The sequence below is a fragment of the Salmo salar genome, chromosome 15 (genome assembly GCF_965601325.2).
Source record: "Salmo salar chromosome 15, fSalSal1, whole genome shotgun sequence".
Classification (NCBI taxonomy): Eukaryota; Metazoa; Chordata; class Actinopteri; order Salmoniformes; family Salmonidae; genus Salmo; species Salmo salar.
Genome location: NC_138305.1, coordinates 6,091,779 through 6,117,502, shown reverse-complemented (window position 1 = coordinate 6,117,502; position 25,724 = coordinate 6,091,779). Strand labels below are relative to the sequence as shown.

Below are 25,724 nucleotides of genomic sequence, written 5' to 3'. Positions count from 1 at the left end.
TCTGTTGTTGCATTGGAGGCCATTTGAGGCGTTAACTGGAAAGTAAAGAAGGCCTAGTTGGTATGAAACTTACCTCCATGACGGGCACACTTGGGGCAGCAGTCTCCGGCGGGGGTGAAAGCGATCTGGTCTGGGGGGCAGCTGAGAGGAGGACAGGGTCTCTGACTACAGGATACGCTACCTCCAGAACACACACACACCTGGCACTGAGAGACACTCCACTGACTGTCATGCTGTGGATGGATGGAGGGGGAGGGAGGGAGGGAGGGATGGTGGGGGAGGGAGGGAGTAATGTTTACTGTTCATTTTTATTGTTTATTTCACTTTGTATATTATCTACTTCACTTGCTTTGGCAATGTTAACATATCTTTCCCATGCCAATAAAGCCCCTTGAATTGAATTGAATTGAGAGAGAGAGAGACATACAGAGAGGGAGAGAGACATACAGAGAGAGAGAGAGACATACAGAGAGGGAGAGAGACATACAGAGAGGGAGAGAGACAGACAGAGAGAGAAAATGAAAATGTAATCTTGACCACTATCTGTAATCTATAAATCCCTACTCCAGTGTTTCACCTTCCTAGCCCCAATCTAAAATAAATGTTGAACACAACCTTCAGTAAATAACAACATAAATCATTATTCTGCAATTGTGCCACATAACCCAGTTTCTTCTCCCGCTCCTTCACTCTCCCCTTCACCAACTCACAGAGAGTTAGTGAAGCTTTTGGAAGACCCAGGCAGACCCTCTAAAAACACATGAGTTCCCTGCCTCAGTAGAGCCTTGGAAAAGTGTGAAAGACACTTGATGCTTCAGAGACACCAATGGAATCCTAAACACCAGGCTAAAGTGGCTTGTTAGGAAGCTTGTTCTACCTAAAAAGATTGACCGCCAGCCAGCTCTCTCTTGTTGCTCACAAATGGCACACTATTCACTACATACAGTAATGCAAAAGTAAGAGAGGGGAGAGGAGAGGAGAGGGGGGAGGTGAGAGGAGAGGAGAGGAGAGGGGGAGAGGAGAGGATAGGAGAGAGGAAGGGGGAGAGAGGAGAGAGGAGGTGGGAGAGGGGAGAGAGGAGAGAGGAGAGGAGATGGGAGAGAGGAGGGGTAGAGAGGAGGGGGAGAGAGGAGAGAGGAGGTGAGAGAGAGGAGGGGGAGAGAGGAGAGAAGAGAGGAGAGAGGAGAGGGACGGAATAAGAGGAGAGGGGAGAGGAGGGAGGGGAGGGGAGGGGACAGTTAGAGGAAAGGAGAGGAGAGAGGAGAGAGGAGAGGGATGGAATAAGAGGAGAGGGGAGAGGAGGGAGGGGAGGGGACAGTTAGAGGAAAGGAGAGGAGAGAGGAGAGAGGAGAGGGATGGAATAAGAGGAGAGGGGAGAGGAGAGAGGGGAGGGGACAGTTAGAGGAAAGGAGAGGAGAGAGGAGAGAGGAGAGGGATGGAATAAGAGGAGAGGGGAGAGGAGGGAGGGGAGGGGACAGTTAGAGGAAAGGAGAGGAGAGAGGAGAGAGGAGAGGGATGGAATAAGAGGAGAGGGGAGAGGAGGGAGGGGAGGGGACAGTTAGAGGAAAGGAGAGGAGAGAGGAGAGAGGAGAGGGATGGAATAAGAGGGGAGGGGAGAGAGGAGAGAGGAGAGAGGATGGGGAGAGAGGAGGGGGGAGAGATGAGAGATGAGAGAGGAGGGGACAGTTAGAGGAGAGGAGAGGAGAGAGGAGAGAGGAGAGGGACAGAATAAGAGGAGAGGGGAGGGGAGAGAGGAGAGAGGAGAGAGGAGAGGGACAGAATAAGAGGAGAGGGGAGGGGAGAGAGGAGAGAGGAGAGAGGAGGGGGAGAGAGGAGGGGGGAGAGATGAGAGATGAGAGAGGAGGGGACAGTTAGAGGAGAGGAGAGAGGAGAGAGGAGAGTGACGGAATAAGAGGAGAGGAGAGATGAGAGAGGAGGGGACAGTTAGAGGAGATGAGAGAGGAGAGAGGAGAGAGGAGAGGGACAGAATAAGAGGAGAGGGGAGAGGAGAGAGGGGAGGGGACAGTTAGAGGAGAGGAGAGAGGAGAGAGGAGAGAGGAGAGGGACGGAATAAGAGGAGAGGGGAGATGAGAGAGGAGAGAGGAGAGGGGACAGTTAGAGGAGAGGAGAGAGGAGAGAGGAGAGAGGAGAGAGGAGAGGGACGGAATAAGAGGAGAGGGGAGAGGAGAGAGGAGAGGGGACAGTTAGAGGAGAGGAGAGAGGAGAGAGGAGAGGGACGTAATAAGAGGAGAGGGGAGAGGGGAGAGGAGAGAGGGGAGGGGACAGTTAGAGGAAAGGAGAGTAGAGAGGAGAGAGGGGAGGGGACAGTTAGAGGAGAGAAGATGGGACAGAGGATAAGAAGAGGAAGACAGATGTTTTCTCTGGTCCTCCACAGTGGACCGTATCACCTACTGACCCCATAAACAGCGTCTTTATGCTGACAAGAGCCCTGGGAGGAGGGCAGGCACTCTGGACAACACTGGTTGGGAGGGATCCTTAACCGCTCTCCCTGAGGAGACACAGAGGGAATACAGTATCAGTCCCCTGTAGTGGACAACCATGTTAATGTAGGACGGAAAGAGAACTGTCAATGGTCTTTTCCTTTGGTCTATTTTATAACCCTTTAGTGAACAATACAATAAAACAGGAAGATATAGAGACAGATTCAATCAAACAGTTAGACCCTTAATGCAGAATGGAAGACAAAATGTGAACCACAGTTAAAAGGTCAATTCTATTTCAATTCCAGTCAATTCAGGAAAATCCAACTCCAATTCTCTACAAGGCCATATTGGGTAAAATGCCATTTTATCTCTGTTCTCTTTTAGTCAGCTCGGTAAATAAATATCAACTACGGTCCCATTCTCATTTGCTTCAGTACCAAAAAATGAGAACAGGTCATGGTAGAAATAGTTTTAGTTACACAGCTCCATGGTCCAACATTTAAAATGTGATGATTTAGTCTCGCTGGTGGAGTTTAAACACCTGATCGATGTTTATATTATAGAAGAGTTGAATTGTTGTTAGTCAAGACTTTTGTGTTTTTTACATCAAATGAGGAGGAGGAGGTCTGATAGAAGACACTATGGTGAGGAGGAGGTCTGATAGAAGACACTATGGTGAGGAGGAGGTCTGATAGAAGACACACTATGGTGAGGAGGAGGTCTGATAGAAGACACTATGGTGAGGAGGAGGTCTGATAGAAGACACTATGGTGAGGAGGAGGTCTGATAGAAGACACTATGGTGAGGAGGAGGTCTGATAGAAGACACTATGGTGGGGAGGAGGTCTGATAGAAGACACTATGGTGAGGAGGAGGTCTGATAGAAGACACTATGGTGAGGAGGAGGTCTGATAGAAGACACTATGGTGAGGAGGAGGTCTGATAGAAGACACTATGGTGAGGAGGAGGTCTGATAGAAGACACTATGGTGAGGAGGAGGTCTGATAGAAGACACTATGGTGAGGAGGAGGTCTGATAGAAGACACTATGGTGAGGAGGAGGTCTGATAGAAGACACTATGGTGAGGAGGAGGTCTGATAGAAGACACTATGGTGGGGAGGAGGTCTGATAGAAGACACTATGGTGAGGAGGAGGTCTGATAGAAGACACTATGGTGGGGAGGAGGTCTGATAGAAGACACTATGGTGGGGAGGAGGTCTGATAGAAGACACTATGGTGGGGAGGAGGTCTGATAGAAGACACTATGGTGAGGAGGAGGTCTGATAGAAGACACTATGGTGGGGAGGAGGTCTGATAGAAGACACTATGGTGAGGAGGAGGTCTGATAGAAGACACTATGGTGGGGAGGAGGTCTGATAGAAGACACTATGGTGAGGAGGAGGTCTGATAGAAGACACTATGGTGAGGAGGAGGTCTGATAGAAGACACTATGGTGAGGAGGAGGTCTGATAGAAGACACTATGGTGAGGAGGAGGTCTGATAGAAGACACTATGGTGGGGAGGAGGTCTGATAGAAGACACTATGGTGAGGAGGAGGTCTGATAGAAGACACTATGGTGAGGAGGAGGTCTGATAGAAGACACTATGGTGGGGAGGAGGTCTGATAGAAGACACTATGGTGAGGAGGAGGTCTGATAGAAGACACTATGGTGAGGAGGAGGTCTGATAGAAGACACTATGGTGAGGAGGAGGTCTGATAGAAGACACTATGGTGAGGAGGAGGTCTGATAGAAGACACTATGGTGGGGAGGAGGTCTGATAGAAGACACTATGGTGAGGAGGAGGTCTGATAGAAGACACTATGGTGAGGAGGAGGTCTGATAGAAGACACTATGGTGTCTTGACGGAGGAGGAAAAGAGCGGAGAGAGGAGGACACATGGTTTGGTGGCTGGCAGTCTCAGAGGAGATGGAAGGTTGGATGGGATGTCTCAGAGGAGAGGGGAGGTTGGATGGGATGTCTCAGAGGAGAGGGGAGGTTGGATGGGATGTCTCTGAGGAGAGGGGAGGTTGGATGGGATGTCTCTGGGGAGAGGGGAGATGATGGGATATCTCTGGGGAGAGGGGAGGTTGAATGGGATGTCTCAGAGGAGAGGGGAAGTTGGATGGGATGTCTCTGGGGAGAGGGGAGGTTGAATGGGATGTCTCAGAGGAGAGGGGAGGTTGGATGGCGAGGCGAGGATGGAGGAACGGGGCACACAACTGTTTATAAGACACCCAGCTATTCATTCAATCAATTTTTCATTAATTAATTCATTGATTTGTTTGTCTGTTCACTCCTTCCTTCCTTCCTTCCTTCCTTCCTTCCTTCCTTCCTTCCTTCCTTCCTTCCTTCCTTCCTTCCTTCCTTCCTTCCTTCCTTCCTTCCTTCCTTCCTTCCTTCCTTCCTTCCTTCCTTCCTTCCTTCCTTCCTTCCCTCCCTCCCTCCCTCCCTCCTTCCCTCCCTCCCTCCCTGTCCTGTCCTGTCCCGTCCCTCCCTCTGTATTATGTCTTACCCTCTGGAAGTCACAGTGTGGGTTGAGGCAGGTAGCAGGTTTACAGATGGTGATGTCACTATAGCATGTACACTCCTGACAGGAGTCTGGTCTCCACGACGTGTTGTTCTGTAAACATAAACAACAACATTCGTGAGTTCACAAGTCCATCATTATAAAAAGCATCGTCGTGATCATTTACTGACAATGCAGCGTTTCAACTTAGTTATTCAATAGCATCGTATTCAGGTTACAACAGTGGCAATTAGTTGAATAAAAAGCAGGTCAGGTTGAATATAACAATATGAAACATAGCTACATCCCTATTTGGTCCTCCTGCGGGTTCATATTTGCGTTACAACAGGGATTGAACAACTATCTCTTCATCTTATTGTGACTCTTAACAAACACAATCGCAGCCCATAACATCCTGAACTAATACAGCTGAAATGAAAGTGGGGCTGTTGTTTCAAACTATGAGGCTCCTTTTGATTGTTCTGAGAAAGCAGAGTGGTTGGATGTAGTACTTAAAAGCTTAGAGAAGGAAAACAATAGGATTTTTTAAAAGACAATGACAAAGTGTGCATCTGAAAACTCTGAATACTGAAAATAGAGTTGCTATGGTAGGAAAACTTGTACAGAACCTGACACAAAGTTAGGGATTAGAGACAAATGTGCCCTGAGGTATGTGTCTGAGAGGGAGAGAGAGAGAAAGGAGAGAGCAAGAGAGAGGAGAGAGCACAAGCGAGAGAGAGGAGAGAGAGAGCATAAGAGAGAGCGCAAGAGAGAGCGCAAGAGAGAGAGACAGAACGCGAGAGAGAGGAGAGAGAAAGAGAGAGAGAGAGAGAGAGAGGAGAGAGAGAGAGAGAGATGAGAGCAAGAGAGAGAGAGCAAGAGAGAGGAGAGAGAGCAAGAGAGAGGAGAGAGCGCAAAAGAGAGAGGAGAGAGGAAAGAGAGAGCAAGAGAGAGAGGAGAGAGAGAAAGCGCAAGAGAGAGAGAGACAGCGCGAGAGAGAGAGGAGAGAGAGAGAGAGGAGAGAGAGCGCAAGAGAGAGAGAGGAGAGAGAAAGAGAGAGATAGAGAGAGAGGAGAGAGGAGAGAGAGACAGAGAAAGAGAGAGAGAAAAAAATTCAAATTGAAATACCTATTAAAATTTGCTTAAAACTAATTGAATGTCACTGAACCAATTACACTTTATGTCAGCGAGGTGTGCGGTCCACTTGCAAAACAAGATTTCATCAAATGGGACAAACACCCCATTGAAACCCTGCATGCAGAGTTCTGTAAGATTCTCCTACATGTCCAGAGGAAAACTACAAACAATGCATGCAGGGCAGAATTAGGCCAATATCCACTAATAATAAAAACTCAAAAAAGAGCAATTGAGTTTTGGAAACATCTAAAATACAGTGACCCCCTCTCATATCATTACCAAGCCCTGCAATGCCAAGAGCTGAGCAAAGAAAAGAGTCCCCTCATCCAGCTGGTCCTGGGGCTGAGTTCACAAACCTGTTCTACTAACACACTGAAGCCTCAGGACCAGAACATCCAATCAATCAGAATAAACCAAATTACAACACAGTCAAAACAAAACTACATTGCTTATTGGGAAACACAAGCACAAACACAAAGCAAAATGCAGTGCTATCTGGCCCTAAATCGACAGTACACCGTGGCTAACTTTTTGACCATGGTTACTGATCAAAACCTTCGAAAAACCTTGACAAAGTACAGGCTCAGTGAGCACAGCCTTGCCATTTAGAAGGGTAGACACAGGAAAACCTGGCTCCCTGTAGAGGAAAGGCTGTGCAACCACTGCACAACAGCAGAACCTGAAACGGAGCTGCATTTCCTGACAAAATTTAAAAAATATAAAACAATTAGAGAGTGTCAACCCTTATTAAAGGTTTCAAAGACCTCTCTGATGAGGATAGGCTACCCGTCCTGTTGGGGGAGGACGCAGAGAGCTGTGGGTTGGCAGCGCACTACATTGCTGCCTGCCATAAGTTGAGGGACAGTGTCTGACAGACCAATCAACCTGCATATGTACTCTACTGTATGGCTATTGTTATTGTTGAAAGTATGGTTATTTTGACCCTTGGTTATTGTTGTTACTGTTGTCATGTTGACAATTTTGATTCTCATTTTTTTTCATATTGTAAATATCCAAAATAAGCTTTGGCAATATGTACATTTTTACATCATGCCAATAAAGCAAATTTAATTGAATTGAAAAAAATTGAGAGAGAGAGAGAGAGGAGAGAGAGAGAGAGGAGAGAGAGAGAGAGGAGAGAGAGGAGAGAGAGAGGAGAGAGAGAGGAGAGAGAGAGAGAGAGAAGAGAGAGAGAGAGGAGAGAGAGAGAGAGGAGGAGAGAGAGAGAGAGGTGAGAGAGAGGGAGAGAGAGGAGAGAGAGGAGAGAGAGAGGAGAGAGAGAGAGAGAGAGAGAGAGAGAGAGAGAGAGAGAGAGGAGAGAGAGAGAGAGAGAGAGAGAGAGAGAGAGAGAGAGAGAAAGAGAGAAAGAGAGAGGAGAGAGAGGTGAGAGAGAGGAGAGAGAGAGAGAGAGAGAGAGAGAGAGAGGAGAGAGGAGAAAGAGAGAGGAGAGAGAATAAGAGAGAGAGGAGAGAGAGAGAGAGAGAGAGAGAGGAGAGAGAGGAGAAAGAGAGAAAGAGAGAGGAGAATAAGAGAGAGAGGAGAGAGAGGAGAAAGAGAGAAAGAGAGAGGAGAGAGAGAGAAAGAGAGAGGAGAGAGAGAAAGAGAGAATAAGAGAAAGAGGAGAGAGAGAGAGACAGAGAGAGAGAGGAGAAAGAAAGAGAGGAGAGAGAATAAGAGAGAGAGGAGAGAGAGAGAGAGATAATAAGAGAGAGAGGAGAGAGAGAGAGACAGAGAGAGAGAGAGGAGAAGAGAGAGAAAGAGAGAGGAGAGAGAGAAAGAGAGAATAAGAGAAAGAGGAGAGAGAGAGACAGAGAGAGAGAGGAGAGAGAGAGAGGAGAGAGAGAGCACAAGGTTATATTTCAGACATCAAAACAGAGTGTCTCATAAGAGGACCAAGACAGTCATTACAAAGCCAGTGAAGAGGTCTAGTCTACAGAGACCAGTCCACAAGGAACCAGATCATACAAAAACATCAACATATAGGGAATAAACTTCAACATATAGGGAATAAACTTCAACATATAGGGAATAAACTTCAACATATAGGAAATAAACTTCAACATATAGGGAATAAACTTCAACATATAGGAATTTGTTGATTAGCCATAAACTATTGCATACTGCCTACCAACGGATGCCTATTAGTTTACCTTATAGCCACAGCGAAACCAAAATCTATATATGTGACTCATTCCAGGAAACTAGGTGTATGTCGGGCGTCACTACTTCACAGGAGAGCCGTTTGATCTTAAACTTAAAAAAATGTTGTTATCAAAATGCCTTCTAGAACATGTGTACTTTCATGATCCTTAATAACACACTTGTATACCATAAGTAAATACGAATACAATTCTTAAATTATGAGCCTAGTTGGTTTAGCAGAGGAAAAAGTCAGCAACCTTCCCGCTAGCCATGATTGGCTGAGATAATGAGTGGGCTGGACATGCCGAGAGATGAGTTCCCATTGGTCTGCCATGTTGCATGCTTCTGTCTATAACATGAGCTGGTCAGTATGTGTAGGTAATACTTTCTAACGCTGCTTTTTTTTAAAAAGATAGCACGTAGTAGAACTGCATAAGTGTTGCTTTCCACTTTCTGGTGGACGGAGTTTTGAAATCTGTGGAATTAGAGTATGATAGCTAAGGAGATGGGAGACAATTGTGGCGTTTGATTGCAAATATGCAGAAGGAGTCAAAAGGAGAACACACAGAAGGCTGTTGTATTAAACACCTGTCTCTGGATTGCATCTTCAAAGTAAGGGCAACCGTGGCAACCGTGACAGAGAAGAAGAAGCGTCCATCCATGGGTAAGATACTCTATCTAGCTATATTTTCAGATAGTACACGTTTCTAATTTTGTCAGAAAATCTTTTTCATTTCAAGCTAAAGCGCACTGTTAGCTAGCTAGCTAACATTAGCTGGCTGGCTGGCCAGCTAATGTTACGTGTATGGTCTGTGTAGCAATATTATTCATATCTCAGAGACATTTGATAGTTATAGCCTAATGTTAGCTAGCTAAAAAATGTAACCTGGTTGGTTAGCTACCTGCAGATTCATGCAGAGTAGTAATGTTATAAGTTGGGATTATGGTTCATTGTTTAAATAAGAGACTCCACCATGCAAGTAACCATTTCAATAGAATGTTCCTCAATGTTACTGTGACAACTGTTGACAGACGTAGCTGGTAGATTCGCAGAATAACTGACAAATTTACGAACGCTCAACAACCACTGAATATGGCCGGTGTCAGTAAACGTTGGCAAAAAAGCGTCATTAAATTGTTGCCAGCAGCACAGTTACAGTCACCAACACTCTGGATAACATACAAACAGCCTAACCAGCTCTGCTAGGGGGAGTAAAATGGTCAGAGTGAGGTGTTCTCTCATTTGGGTGTGGAAGAAGCTAGCAAGCTAGCCAATGTTAGCCAGTTAGCTTGGGTGCTTGACAGCTGTTGTTAGGTCAGAAAGCTCGGCTCAACCTGACTTCTCGGTCAGAATGTCCAGTGTGCGCTCTGAACGCTCCGAGAGCGAAACTCTCTGAATTTACGAACACCCAGAGCGCACTCTGGCACTCCAGATTAAATTTACGAACATACCCGTAGCATAAACCAGCCTTTAGTCTTGAAATCGTTGGTTGTTTAGTACATAGCCTCACATGTGAATCCTTAAAATAAAACGTAAGAGAACGATGCTGAATGGGTGTAGACAAAGAAGAGCTCTCCAGTAGGTGTCCCAAATATTCAAGGAACATTTTCTCAAAAGTGGGGTAACAAGTTTATCAACTTTCAAAAGCAGAATTACTTTCCCATTGTTTCTCAACTCTAGTGTATGATATACCATTTTCTAGCTCTGAATCTCTACTTTTATCCAATGCAACAAAAAAAAATATTCAAATTTTGCTATAGCAGATCGAATCGAGCCGCTCGGTCACATTAACCTGTGTCGGCTGTTCATATACACTACAGGACTGCTTGTCGAAATATCTCAATTCAAAATCATGGGCATTAATATGGAGTTGGTCCCCCACTTTGCTGCTATAACAGCCTCCGTTCTTCTGGGAAGGCTTTCCACTAGATGTTAGAACATTGGTGCGGGGACTTGATTCCATTCAGCCACAAGAGCATTAGTGAGGTCGGGCACTGATGTTGGGCGATTAGGCCTGTCTCGCAGTCTGCGTTCCAATTCATCCCAAATGTGTTTGAAGGGGTTGAGGTCAGGGTTCTGTGCAGGCCAGTCAAGTTCTTCCACACTGATCTCGACAAATAATTTCTGAATGGACCTCACTTTGTGTACGGGGGCATTGTCATGCTGAAACAGGAAAGGGCCTTCCCCAAACTGTTGCCACAAAGTTGGAAGGACAGAATCGTCTAGAATGTCATTGTATGCTGTAGCGTTAAGATTTCCCTTCACTGGAACTAAGGGGCCCAAACCATGAAAAACAACCCCAGACCATTATTCCTCCTCCACCAAACTTTACAGTTAACACTATGCATTTGGGCAGGTAGCGTTCTCCTGGCATCCGCTTAGGCTTGTGTGCAGCTGCTCGGCCATGGAAACCCATTTCATGAAGCTCCCGACGAACAGTTCTTGTGCTGATGTTGCTTCCAGAGGCAGTTTGGACCTCTGTAGTGAGTGTTGCAACCGAGGACAGATTATTTTTACACGCTACACGCTTCAGCATTCGGCAGTCCCGTTCTGTGATCTTGTGTGACAGGCGGTATGGAGAGGGAGTGAGAGATGGAGAGAGGAAGAGGAGGGGGAGGGAAAGGGGGAGTGGGAGGGAGAGCTGGTGATAACAGTGGCATTGTTCAGAGTCACCTTCAGAAGAGTCACTCGACATAGACGTCTTAATGTCAGACCCAGCCTTAGGTCTCAGTCACTAACAACTGATTTAAGATCAGTTCTGGTTGGGTTAAATGCAGAAGACACATTTCAGTTGAATGCATTCAGTTGTACAACTGACTAGGTATCCCCCTTTCCTGTCCCTTTCTTTCCTCTTACATCCTGGTAGCATTGATGAATAATCAACCAAACTGTCCTGGGACCAGCTGTTTAGAGCATGAAAAGTAACTAAGTAAAGAATGTCTTAGGAATCTGAGAGTCACGAAAGGTCTCTGATAAATCGGGTATTTAAACCAGACCTGGGTTCAAACAGGATCTGAAATCTTCCGCATACCTCAACTGTGCTAGATTGATCTTTTCAAGGGTGATGAAACCAACGGAATGCTCTCTAGAAGTGCAAAGCCTACCCATGCACTCCAGACAGGCTCAAGTCAAAGCTCAAAGTATTTCAACAATTTTGAAAACTATTTGAACCCAGGTGGGAGGGAACCATTGTAACACTGAGAGAATGGCAGGGGTCTGATGAGCCAAGTGTGAGGTGGGATATCCCTGTCCTGTCCTCTACTCTGCGCTCCTCGCTATGTGAGCGTCAGGAATGTAGAGCTTCTCTTTCTGGGTCGGAAGGAAGCCATACGTGAGGATTTCATATGTGACATCCAATCTCCAGAACATGAATCCAGAACATGAATCCAGAACAGGAATCCAGAACAGGAATCCAGAACAGGAATCCAGAGAGTGATATGTCAGCAGTTGTTTTTGTGAAGAGCTATTATTTAATTTCAAGGCGATACAATGATGAAAGAAGTTGACTATACAGCAAAATACAACAAGACCGTCAAAGCTTTGTAGGGTAAATAAACTACTGTACTTCAAAATGGTATGGTATGACTTGCAGTACTACTGGACATGCTGACTGACATTGCCTCTGTTTAGATTCCTTCATAAATTCCTTCAGAAACACCTGTTGAATAGACTGAAGGACTGGATGTTCAAAATAACAGTCTGTGAAAGACTGGATGTTCAAAATAACTGACTGTGAAGGACTGGATGTTCAAAATAATAGACTGCGAAAGACTGGATGTTAAAAATAATAGACTGTGAAAGACTGGATGTTCAAAATAATAGACTGCGAAAGACTGGATGTTCAAAATAACAGACTGTGAAGGACTGGATGTTCAAAATAATAGACTGCGAAAGACTGGATGTTAAAAATAATAGACTGTGAAAGACTGGATGTTCAAAATAATAGACTGCGAAAGACTGGATGTTCAAAATAACAGACTATGAAAGACTGGATGTTCAAAATAACAGACTGTGAAGGACTGGATGTTCAAAATAATAGACTGCGAAAGACTGGATGTTAAAAATAATAGACTGTGAAAGACTGGATGTTCAAAATAATAGACTGCGAAAGACTGGATGTTCAAAATAACAGACTGTGAAGGACTGGATGTTCAAAATAATAGACTGCGAAAGACTGGATGTTAAAAATAATAGACTGTGAAAGACTGGATGTTCAAAATAATAGACTGCGAAAGACTGGATGTTCAAAATAACAGACTATGAAAGACTGGATGTTCAAAATAACAGACTGTGAAGGACTGGATGTTCAAAATAATAGACTGCGAAAGACTAGATGTTCAAAATAATAGACTGTGAAGGACTGGATGTTCAAAATAATAGACTGCGAAAGACTGGATGTTCAAAATAACAGACTATGAAAGACTGGATGTTCAAAATAATAGACTGCGAAAGACTAGATGTTCAAAATAATAGTCTGTGAAAGACTGGATGTTCAAAATAACAGACTGTGAAAGACTGGATGTTCAAAATAACAGACTGTGAAAGACTGGATGTTCAAAATAATAGACTGTGAAACTCTGGATGTTCAAAATATAAGTGCACCGTACTTATATTGCACCGTACGTAGATCACTTAAACATCACCTCCAATCAGAAACAAATGTCTTACTAAACCCCACAAAATGAATCATGGAGTGTCACCACGCGTTTCTTTATAGAATCAAAAAGGGTTCTATCGCTCGCTTCAACATTTAAAAAAAATACTAAAATTTAAATATAGAACCCCAAGGGTTCTTCTTCACTGGACCGAAAATGGTTCCACATAGAACCCTGTATGGTGACATTTATGAATTATGGCTACTACTAATAAATAGTCATTTTTAAGTTAAGAATATAATATAATAAACAATTCAATCATGGACAAAAGAATACCAGCATAGTTTGGAGGTTTTATTGTCATTATATGCAAACTTAGTTTGGAAATATGCACTGGTGGCCAGGAAGGCAACTGTTAGATTGATTGATGGGACAAGTCGTACCAACTCTGGCTGACTTCTTTATGGAACAGTACAGTATGGGTTGTTACCTGGCTGACTTCTTTATGGAACAGTACAGTATGGGTTGTTGTCTGGCTGACTTATTTATGGAACAGTACAGTATGGGTTGTTGTCTGGCTGACTTCTTTATGGAACAGTACAGTATGGGTTGTTACCTGGCTGACTTCTCTATAGAACAGTACAGTATGGGTTGTTACCTGGCTGACTTCTCTATAGAACAGTACAGTATGGGTTGTTACCTGGCTGACTTCTCTATAGAACAGTACAGTATGGGTTGTTGTCTGGCTGACTTCTTTATGGAACAGTACAGTATGGGTTGTTACCTGGCTGACTTCTCTATAGAACAGTACAGTATGGGTTGTTGTCTGGCTGACTTCTCTATAGAACAGTACAGTATGGGTTGTTACCTGGCTGACTTCTTTATGGAACAGTACAGTATGGGTTGTTACCTGGCTGACTTCTCTATAGAACAGTACAGTATGGGTTGTTGTCTGGCTGACTTCTCTATAGAACAGTACAGTATGGGTTGTTACCTGGCTGACTTCTCTATAGAACAGTACAGTATGGGTTGTTGTCTGGCTGACTTCTCTATAGAACAGTACAGTATGGGATGTTACCTGGCTGACTTCTTTATGGAACAGTACAGTATGGGTTGTTACCTGGCTGACTTCTCTATAGAACAGTACAGTATGGGTTGTTACCTGGCTGACTTCTCTATAGAACAGTACAGTATGGGTTGTTGTCTGGCTGACTTCTCTATAGAACAGTACAGTATGGGTTGTTGTCTGGCTGACTTCTTTATGGAACAGTACAGTATGGGTTGTTACCTGGCTGACTTCTTTATGGAACAGTACAGTATGGGTTGTTACCTGGCTGACTTCTTTATGGAACAGTACGGGTTGTTGTCTGGCTGACTTCTTTATGGAACAGTACAGTATGGGTTGTTGTCTGGCTGACTTCTCTATAGAACAGTACAGTATGGGTTGTTACCTGGCTGACTTCTTTATGGAACAGTACAGTATGGGTTGTTACCTGGCTGACTTCTTTATGGAACAGTACAGTATGGGTTGTTGTCTGGCTGACTTATTTATGGAACAGTACAGTATGGGTTGTTGTCTGGCTGACTTCTTTATGGAACAGTACAGTATGGGTTGTTACCTGGCTGACTTCTCTATAGAACAGTACAGTATGGGTTGTTGTCTGGCTGACTTCTCTATAGAACAGTACAGTATGGGTTGTTACCTGGCTGACTTCTTTATGGAACAGTACAGTATGGGTTGTTACCTGGCTGACTTCTCTATAGAACAGTACAGTATGGGTTGTTGTCTTGCTGACTTCTCTATAGAACAGTACAGTATGGGTTGTTACCTGGCTGACTTCTCTATAGAACAGTACAGTATGGGTTGTTGTCTGGCTGACTTCTCTATAGAACAGTACAGTATGGGATGTTACCTGGCTGACTTCTTTATGGAACAGTACAGTATGGGTTGTTACCTGGCTGACTTCTCTATAGAACAGTACAGTATGGGTTGTTACCTGGCTGACTTCTCTATAGAACAGTACAGTATGGGTTGTTGTCTGGCTGACTTCTCTATAGAACAGTACAGTATGGGTTGTTGTCTGGCTGACTTCTTTATGGAACAGTACAGTATGGGTTGTTACCTGGCTGACTTCTTTATGGAACAGTACAGTATGGGTTGTTACCTGGCTGACTTCTTTATGGAACAGTACGGGTTGTTGTCTGGCTGACTTCTTTATGGAACAGTACAGTATGGGTTGTTACCTGGCTGACTTCTTTATGGAACAGTACAGTATGGGTTGTTACCTGGCTGACTTCTTTATGGAACAGTACGGGTTGTTGTCTGGCTGACTTCTCTATGGAACAGTACAGTATGGGTTGTTACCTGGCTGACTTCTCTATGGAACAGTACAGTATGGGTTGTTACCTGGCTGACTTCTCTATGGAACAGTACAGTATGGGTTGTTACCTGGCTGACTTCTCTATGGAACAGTACAGTATGGGTTGTTACCTGGCTGACTTCTCTATGGAACAGTACAGTATGGGTTGTTGTCTGGCTGACTTCTCTATAGAACAGTACAGTATAGGTTGTTGTCTGGCTGACTTCTTTATGGAACAGTACAGTATGGGTTGTTGTCTGGCTGACTTCTCTATAGAACAGTACAGTATGAGTTGTTACCTGGCTGACTTCTTTATGGAACAGTACAGTATGGGTTGTTGTCTGGCTGACTTCTCTATAGAACAGTACAGTATGGGTTGTTGTCTGGCTGACTTCTCTATGGAACAGTACAGTATGGGTTGTTACTTGGCTGACTTCTTTATGGAACAGTACAGTATGGGTTGTTACCTGGCTGACTTCTTTATGGAACAGTGCATTATGGGTTGTTGTCTGGCTGACTTCTCTATGGAACAGTACAGTATGGGTTGTTGTCTGGCTGACTTCTCTATGGAACAGTACAGTATGGGTTGTTGTCTGGCTGACTTCTCTATGGAACAGTACAGTATGGGTTGTTGTCTGGCTGACTTCTCTATGGAACAGTACAGTATGGGTTGTTGTCTGGCTGACTTCTCTATAGAACAGTACAGTATGGGTTGTTGTCTGGCTGACTTCTCTATAGAACAGTACAGTATGGGTTGTTGTCTGGCTGACTTCTTTATGGAACAGTACAGTATGGGTTGTTACCTGGCTGACTTCTTTATGGAACAGTACAGTATGGGTTGTTACCTGGCTGACTTCTTTATGGAACAGTACAGTATGGGTTGTTGTCTGGCTGACTTCTCTATGGAACAGTACAGTATGGGTTGTTACCTGGCTGACTTCTTTATGGAACAGTACAGTATGGGTTGTTGTCTGGCTGACTTCTTTATGGAACAGTACAGTATGGGTTGTTACCTGGCTGACTTCTTTATGGAACAATACATAATGGGTTGTTACCTGGCTGACTTCTCTATGGAACAGTACAGTATGGGTTGTTGTCTGGCTGACTTCTCTATGGAACAGTACAGTATGGGTTGTTACCTGGCTGACATCTTTATGGAACAGTACAGTATGGTTTGTTGTCTGGCTGACTTCTCTATGGAAAAGTACAGTATGGGTTGTTACCTAGCTGACTTCTCTATGGAACAGTACGGGTTGTTACCTGGCTGACTTCTCTATAGAACAGTATAGTATGGGTTGTTACCTGGTTGACTTCTCTATAGAACAGTACAGTATGGGTTGTTGTCTGGCTGACTTCTCTATAGAACAGTACAGTATGGGTTGTTGTCTGGCTGACTTCTTTATGGAACAGTACGGGTTGTTGTCTGGCTGACTTCTCTATGGAACAGTACAGTATGGGTTGTTACCTGGCTGACTTCTCTATAGAACAGTACAGTATGGTTTGTTACCTGGCTGACTTCTTTATGGAACAGTACAGTATGGGTTGTTACCTGGCTGACTACTCTAAGGAACAGTACAGTATGGGTTGTTACCTGGCTGACTTCTTTATGGAACAGTACAGTATGGGTTGTTGTCTGGCTGACTTCTCTATGGAACAGTACAGTATGGGTTGTTGTCTGGCTGACTTCTCTATAGAACAGTACAGTATGGGTTGTTGTCTGGCTGACTTCTCTATGGAACAGTACAGTATGGGTTGTTGTCTGGCTGACTTCTCTATGGAACAGTACAGTATGGGTTGTTACCTGGCTGACTTCTCTATGGAACAGTACAGTATGGGTTGTTACCTGGCTGACTTATCTATAGAACAGTACAGTATGGGTTGTTGTCTGGCTGACTTCTCTATAGAACAGTACAGTATGGGTTGTTACCTGGCTGACTTCTCTATAGAACAGTACAGTATGGGTTGTTGTCTGGCTGACTTCTCTATGGAACAGTACAGTATGGGTTGTTGTCTGGCTGACTTCTCTATAGAACAGTACAGTATGGGTTGTTGTCTGGCTGACTTCTCTATAGAACAGTACAGTATGGGTTGTTGTCTGGCTGACTTCTCTATAGAACAGTACAGTATGGGTTGTTACCTGGCTGACTTCTCTATAGAACAGTACAGTATGGGTTGTTGTCTGGCTGACTTCTCTATGGAACAGTACAGTATGGGTTGTTGTCTGGCTGACTTCTCTATAGAACAGTACAGTATGGGTTGTTGTCTGGCTGACTTCTCTATAGAACAGTACAGTATGGGTTGTTGTCTGGCTGACTTCTCTATAGAACAGTACAGTATGGGTTGTTGTCTGGCTGACTTCTCTATAGAACAGTACAGTATGGGTTGTTGTCTGGCTGACTTCTCTATAGAACAGTACGTGTTGTTATCTGGCTGGATCCTGAGAAGAAGAACAAAGGAGCAAAAACACGAGTTAATCTTCAGTAATAAACATGAGTTTATTAAGTCAAAAGATAGAAGAACAACTTGCATGCAGTTTGTGTCAGCAGCAGCTGAAAGAGAGATTCTCAGCCTCTGATAGTTCTGGGTTAGTGTCAGACTGAGCAAAACATAGATAGTCTGTTCAAAATCATGTAATGATTAACTAGACTTTTGAATCACCACGATTTATTATTAACAATGTATTATAAATAATTGAGATTTATCTTCAGCCCACTGCCCATCACATGCATTCAAAAGAGGTCACCGACCGTCTTCTAATGTAAAGGCTTAATGAAGCATAGTCCCCTCATCTGAATACTGAACTAAAAGTAACCATTAGCTAATAGCCAATGTCAGGCCGGGTATCTAGCTCTATTTGGCATCTTACATAATAAAAAAATTATGTTTACTTGTAAGAGTTAGCTGGCTAGCTGCAAAGTGGTTAATTAAAGTAGCCTAGCTTGTTCCTGTCTAGCTAGCTACCTTGCAAAGTTATCTAGCTAGCTTACAAACGGTGCTCAAATTCTAACACAACTTTATCTATCTAGTCTAGCTATAGTTTTTCATAATACTTTGGCTTCATATATTTGAATTAAATAATGAATTTCCTTACCTTAATAAATGGAAAAAAATATGTGCTTGTTGGTAGGCTGTTTGCAAGTTCAACCACCTTCCTCTTGAATCTTCATGCTGGAATGGCAGTTGGTTTTTGAATCAGAACGGCAGTTAAAATTTGAATTGACCAAAAGGTTCTATATAGAACCACGTTTTTTATCTAAGAGTGTATGCTTTTATTAAATACATGACTTCCTCTTGTTCCTGCCTAGTATTTAGTTTGCAACAACACAGGTTTGTATGAAGCTTGCTGTTTACCACTCCGACCATGTTGAAAAAAAAGCGAATTGGATCTCCCCTCTGCCATATAGAGGTTAACGGTGTCGTCAGTGTTTCTGATCACGAGAAATCATCATGCAGCATCATTACTATAGATAGAAATGTTCATGTAAAATAGCTCAAACAAATGAAAAGGGAGTTACTTAGCTGTGAATTTCAGAGTTTGATGTGACTGTGTTAACTTTTGTTAGCTGTTGTTTGCTTAAATCCTCATTAGACCTCATTAGAACCCTCAAGGTTCTTTGCCTTCACTGGGTATGCAGTGCCATCGGAAAGTATTCAGACCCCTTGACTTTTTCCACATTTTGTTAAGTTACAGCCTTATTCTAAAATGGATGAAATCAAAAATAATTCTCAGCAATCTACACACAACACCCTATAACTGTAAGGACCGACGCTGGAGATGAGAAGCAGGTACGGAGAGACGACATTTAATACGGAACAGACAGGCAACAAAACAGGAACAGCGTCAGCACACGGGTAAACAAGGACATATGACAATTAATGCTGCAGCAGGGAACAGAGCGGGGAACCAGACAGATAATGACAGAGTAGATTGAGTCCAGGTGAGACCAATAATCGCTGATGCGTGTGACAGGGAAAGGCAGGTGTACTTAATGGTGAGGAGCATGGCGCCTTCGCTCGCCAGGGAGGGAGAGCGGGAGCAGGCGTGACAATAATGACAAATTGAAAACAGGTTTTTACATTTTAGCTAATTTATAAACCAAAAAGTAACAGAAATACCTTATTTACATAAGTATTCAGACTCGAAATTGTGCTCAGGTGAATCGTGTTTCCATTGATCATCCTTGAGATGTTTCTACAACTTGGTTGTAGTCCACTTGTGGTAAATTCAATTGATTGGACGTGATTTGGAAAGGCACACACCTGTCTATATAAGGTCCCACAGTTGACAGTGCATATCAGAGCAAAAACCAAGCCATGAGGTCGAAGGAATTGTCCGTAGAACTCCAAGACAGGATTGTGTCGAGGCACAGATCTGGGGAAGGGTACCAAAAAATTTCTGCAGCATTGAAGGTCCCCAAGAACACAGTGGCCTCCATCATTCTTAAATGGAAGAAGTTTGGAATCACCAAGAGTCTTCCTAGAGCTGGCTGCCCGGCCAAACTGAGCAATCGGGGGAGAAGGGCCTTGGTCAGGGAGGTGACCAAGAACCCAAAGGTCACTCTGACAGAGCTCTAGAGTTCCTCTGTGGAGACGGACAACCATCTCTGCAGCACTCTACCAATCAGGCAATGGTGGAGTGGCCAGACCGAAGCCACTCCTCAGTAAAAGGGACATGACAGCCCGCTTGGAGTTTGGCATAAGTCACCTAAAGGACTCTCAGACCATGAGAAACAAGATTTTCTGGTCTGAAGAAACCAAGATTGAACTCTTTGACATCAATGCCAAGCGTTACATCTGGAGGAAACCTGGCACCATCCCTACGGTGAAGCATGGGGGTGGCAGCATCCTGCTGTGGGGTGTTTTTCAGTGGCAGGGACTGGGAGACTAGTCAGGATTGAGGCAAAGATGAAAGGAGCAACGTACAGAGAGATCCTTGATGAAAACCTGCTCCAGAGTGCTCAGAACCTCAGACTGGGGTGAAGGTTCACCTTCCAACAGGACAACAACCCTAAGCACACAGCCAAGACAACACAGGAGTGGCTTCTGGACAAGTCTCTGAATGTCATTGAGTGGACCAGCCAGAGCCCGGACTTGAACCTGATCGAACATCTCTGGAGAGACCTGAAAATAGTTGTGCAGCGACGCTCCATATCCAACCTGACAGAGCCTGAGAGGATCTGCAGAGAAGAAAGGGAGAAACTCACCAAATACAGGGGTGTGTAAAGCTTGTAGCGTCATACCAGAGAAGACTGGAGGCTGTAATCACTGCCAAAGGTGTTTCAACAAAGTACTGAGTAAAGGGTCTGAATACTTATGTAAATGTGATCTTTCAGTTTTCTACAAAACTGTTTTTCTTTGTCATTATGGGGTATTGTGTGTAGATTGATGACACTTTTTTTAAAATCAGTTTTAGAATAAGGCTGTAACGTAACAAAATGTGGGAAAAGTCAAGGGGTCTGAATACTTTCCCGAAGGCACTGTATATATAGAACACAGGCGGCTGGTGGCACCTTAATTGGGGAGGACGTGCTCATAGTAATGTCTGGAACAGAATAAATGAAATGGTTTTGAACACATGAAACACATGGTTTCCATTCAATTTACTTAATTCCAGACATTATTATGAGCTGTCCTCAACTCAGCAGCCTCCTGTAATATGGAACCTTTTTTTAGTAAAATGGTTCATTAATCTCATCAAAGAAGCAAATGGCTCTATATAAAAACCCAAAGACCCATTGATTCTAAGAGTGCACAACAACGATTGGGAGGCAGAACCCCTTTTCTTGTGTGAAGCACTGAACGTAGTCTACAGGACATAACTGCACTGTATGTATTACACTACAAATAAATGACTGAATAGCAGTGTGACAATGCAGGTCCAATAGGGACTGCTGTCACTGTTTCTGTGCCAGGCAAGTTACAGACAGTTTCATCACCCTCACCAGGGCCAGAAATATCAAGCCTCAAAGGTCAAAGTGCCTGTCCATTTCTGCTGGCGTCACTGGTACTTGGCACACACACTGCATACCACCACAGCACACACACACACACACACACACACACACACACACACACACACACACACACACACACTGCATACCACCACTACACACACACTCACACACACACAATCACACACACTGCATACCACCACAACACACACACACTCACACACTCACACACACACACTGCATGCCACTACAGAAAAGACACAATGAACAGACACTCTATGTCCCAGATGTGAGGAGGACGCCACAAAATATGTTTTATTTAGTGGGGTTTGTTGTAGGACAACTGTCTGATGGTTTATGATACTAACGGTGTTAGCAAAGCATGCAAGCTAAAGCAAACAATCAAAACTAACTGAAATATTTTCAGTAGTATTTCAGCCCAGGTTTGGTCAGATGAGACCACATAGAGGGAAATAAAACAGCTGGAATATGGAACCTTATTCATTACAGGCCTAAACATTTGACTGTGTGTCTTAATGCTTTAGTAAAACCCTTAGTATCTTAACCACGAATCACAATAAAGCCTTTAACAGGACTATCAGACAGCGGTTCCCTCCTGGAACCTGTATGGGGGCTCCCGAGTGGCGCAGCGGTCTAAGGCACTGCATCTCATTACAAGAGACATCCCTGGTTCGAATCCAGGCTGTATCACATTTGGCTGTGATTGGGAGTCCCATAGGGCGGCGCACAATTGGCCCAGCATCGTCTGGGTTTGGCCGGGGTTTAGGCCGTCATTGTAAATAAGAATTTATTCTTCACTGACTTGCCTAGTTACATTTTTTAATTCTATTAAATAGAAGGGGTGGGCAGAGAAATATATTTAGTTTATATATATATATATATATATATATATATATATATACTGCTCAAAAAAATAAAGGGAACACTTAAACAACACATCCTAGATCTGAATGAAAGAAAAAATCTTAAATACTTTTTTCTTTACATAGTTGAATGTGCTGACAACAAAATCACACAAAAATAATCAATGGAAATCCAATTTATCAACCCATGGAGGTCTGGATTTGGAGTCACACTCAAAATTTAAGTGGAAAACCACACTACAGGCTGATCCAACTTTGATGTAATGTCCTTAAAACAAGTCAAAATGAGGCTCAGTAGTGTGTGTGGCCTCCACGTGCCTGTATGCCCTCCCTACAACGCCTGGGCATGCTCCTGATGAGGTGGCGGATGGTCTCCTGAGGGATCTCCTCCCAGACCTGGACTAAAGCATCCGCCAACTCCTGGACAGTCTGTGGTGCAACGTGGCGTTGGTGGACGGAGCGAGACATTATGTCCCAGATGTGCTCAATTGGATTCAGGTCTGGGGAACGGGCGGGCCAGTCCATAGCATCAATGCCTTCCTCTTGCAGGAACTGCTGACACACCTCAGCCACATGAGGTCTAGCATTGTCTAGCATTAGGAGGAACCCAGGGCCAACCGCACCAGCATATGGTCTCACAAGGGGTCTGAGGATCTCATCTCGGTACCTAATGGCAGTCAGGCTACCTCTGGCGAGCACATGGAAGGCTGTGCGGCCCCCCAAAGAAATGCCACCCCACACCATGACTGACCCACCGCCAAACCGGTCATGCTGGAGGATGTTGCAGACAGCAGAACGTTCTCCATGGCGTCTCCAGACTCTGTCACGTCTGTCACGTGCTCAGTGTGAACCTGCTTTCATCTGTGAAGAGCACAGGGCGCCAGTGGCGAATTTGCCAATCTTGGTGTTCTCTGGCAAATGCCAAATGTCCTGCACGGTGTTGGGCTGTAAACACAACCCCCACCGGTGGACGCCGGGCCCTCATACAACCCTCATGGAGTCTGTTTCTGACCGTTTGAGCAGACACATGCACATTTGTGGCCTGCTGGAGGTCATTTTGCAGGGCTCCTCCTTGCACAAAGGCGGAGGTAGCGGTCCTGCTGCTGGGTTGTTGCCCTCCTACGGCCTACTCCATGTCTCCTGATGTACTGGCCTGTCTCCTGGTAGCGCCTCCATGCTCTGGACACTACGCTGACAGACACAGCAAACCTTCTTGCCACAGCTCGCATTGATGTGCCATCCTGGATGAGCTGCACTACCTGAGTCACTTGTGTGGGTTGTAGACTCCGTCTCATGCTACCACTAGAGTGAAAGCACCGCCAGCATTCAAAAGTGACCAAAACATCAGCCAGAAAGCATAGGAACTGAGAAGTGGTCTGTGGTCCCCACCTGCAGAACCACTCCTTTATTGGGGGTGTCTTGCTAATTGCCTATAATTTCCACCTGTTGTCTATTCCATTTGCACAACAGCATGTGAAATTTATTGTCAATCAGTGTTGCTTCCTAAGTGGACAGTTTGATTTCACAGAAGTGTGATTGACTTGGAGTTACATTGTGTTGTTTAAGTGTTCCCTTTATTTTTTTGAGCAGTGTATATATATATATATATATATATATATATATATATATGTATATGTATAAATATATGGCTCGGGGGGTTGGTTGTGTGTGCATATAGATGCCTTTATTAAACATAAACAGGAACTCAGTAAGGTCAATGATTGACAGAAATAAACGTGGTCGCCTCATGACCTCTGCTTCTATCATTAGTATTTCAGCTATGTTATCCTCTTAACTAATGCCTGGTCAAGATTGACTCTGTAGATATTCAAGGATTTTCTTAACTTGGGGTCAGTCACAGTGGTCAGGTATTCTGCCACTGTGTATTCTCTGTTTAGGGCCAAATAGCGATCCAACTTGCTTTGTTTTTTTGTAAATTCTTTCCAATGTGTCAAGTAATTATCTTTTTGCTGTCTCCTAATTTGGTTGGTCTAATTGTGTTGCTGTCCCAGGGCTCTGTGGGGTCTGTTTGTGTTTGTGAACAGAGCCCCAGAATCAGCTTGCTTAGGGGACTCTTCTCCAGGCTCATCTCTCTGTAGGTGATGGCTTTGTTATGGAAGGTTTGGGAATCGCTTCCTTTTAGGTGGTTGTAGGATTGAACGGCTCTTTTCTATATTTTGATAATTATCAGGTATCGGCCTAATTCTGCTCTGCATGCATTATTTGGTGTTTTATGTTGTACACAGAGGATATTTTTTGCAGAATTCTGCATGTAGAGTCTAATTTGGTGTTGGTGAGCGGACCCCAGACCTCACAACCATAAAGGGCAATGGGTTCTATAACTGATTCAAGTATTTTTAACCAGATCCTAATTGGTATGTTGAATTTTATGATTCCTTCTTGCCTTGTCTCTCAGATCGTTCACAGCTTTGTGGAAGTTAACTGTGGGGCTGATGTTTAGACAGAGGTATGTATAGATTTTTGTGTGCTCTAGAGCAACGGTGTCTAGATGAAATTTGTATTTGTGGTCCTGGCAACTTGGCCTGTTTTGGAACACCACTATTTTTGTCTTACTGAGATTTACTGTCAGGGCCCAGGTCTGGCAGAGTCTGTGCAGAAGATCTACAGTAGGTGCTGCTGAAGGCCCTCCTTGGTTGGGGACTCTCTCTCTCTCTCTCTCCCTCTCTCTCTCTGCCTATCTGCCTCTCTCTCTCTCTGCCTCTCTGCCTTTCTATTTCCGACTCTCTCTCTGCCTCTCTCTCTCTGCCCCTCTGTCTCTCTGCCACTCTCTCTCAGCCTCTCTCTCTCTGCCTCTCTCTCTCTGCCTCTCTCTCTCTATATATATGCCACTCTATCTCTGCCTCTCTCTCTCTGCCTCTCTGCCTCTCTCTGCCTCTCTCTCTCTCTCTCTGCCTCTCTCTCCGTCTGCCGCTCTCTGCCTCTCTCTCTGCCTCTCTCTCTCCCTCTCTGCCTCTCTCTATATATATGCCTCTGCCTCTCTCTCTCTGCCTCTCTCTCTATGCCTCTCTCTGCCTCTCTGCCTCTCTCTCTCTCTCTCTCTCTCTCTCTGCCTCTCTCTCTCTCTCTCTGCCTCTCTCTCTCTGCCTCTCTCTCTCTCTCTGCCTCTCTCTCTCTCTCTATCAATTCAAGGCATGGGAAACATATGTTAACATTGCCAAAGCAAGTGAAGTAGATCATATACAAAAGTGAAATAAACAATACAAATGAACAGTAAACATTACACTCACAGAAGTTCCAAAAGAATAAAGACATTACGAATGTCATATTATGTATATATACAGTGTTGTAACAATGGCAAATGGTTAAAGTACAAAAGGGAAAATAAATAAACATAAATGGGTTGTATTTACAATGGTGTTTGTTCTTCACTGGTTGCCCTTTTCTTGTGACAACAGGTCACAAATCTTGCTGCTGTGATGGCACTATCTCTGCCTCTCTCTCTCTTCTCAGTCTCTCTCTCGCTCTGCCTTCCTCTCTCTCTCTGTCTCTCTCTTTCTGCCTCACTGCCTCTCTCTCTCCTCTCTCTCTTTCTCTCTCTCTCTCTGCCTGCCTCTCAATTCAATTCAAGGGGCTTTATTGGAATGGGAAACATATGTTTACATTGCCAATGCCTCTCTCTCTCTCTCTCTCTCTGCTTCTCTCTTTCTCTCTCTGCCTGCCTCTCTCTCTCGATCTCTCTTTC

At 44.3% G+C, this 25,724-nt stretch overlaps 1 protein-coding gene across 2 annotated transcripts in view; it reads right to left on the bottom strand.

Moving 5' to 3' along the window:
* The window catches only part of fras1 (Fraser extracellular matrix complex subunit 1), a 359,498-nt gene that overhangs the window by 231,070 nt on the left and 102,704 nt on the right, over positions 1 to 25,724 (bottom strand). For both annotated transcript variants that reach the window (XM_082961570.1, XM_082961571.1), the window contains exons 3-5: positions 4,958 to 5,065; positions 2,417 to 2,509; positions 74 to 233 (exon numbers count right to left, since the gene is read on the bottom strand). In XM_082961570.1, coding sequence (XP_082817696.1) covers positions 74 to 233; positions 2,417 to 2,509; positions 4,958 to 5,065 — 361 coding nt within the window. The remainder of the gene's footprint in view (positions 1 to 73; positions 234 to 2,416; positions 2,510 to 4,957; positions 5,066 to 25,724) is intronic.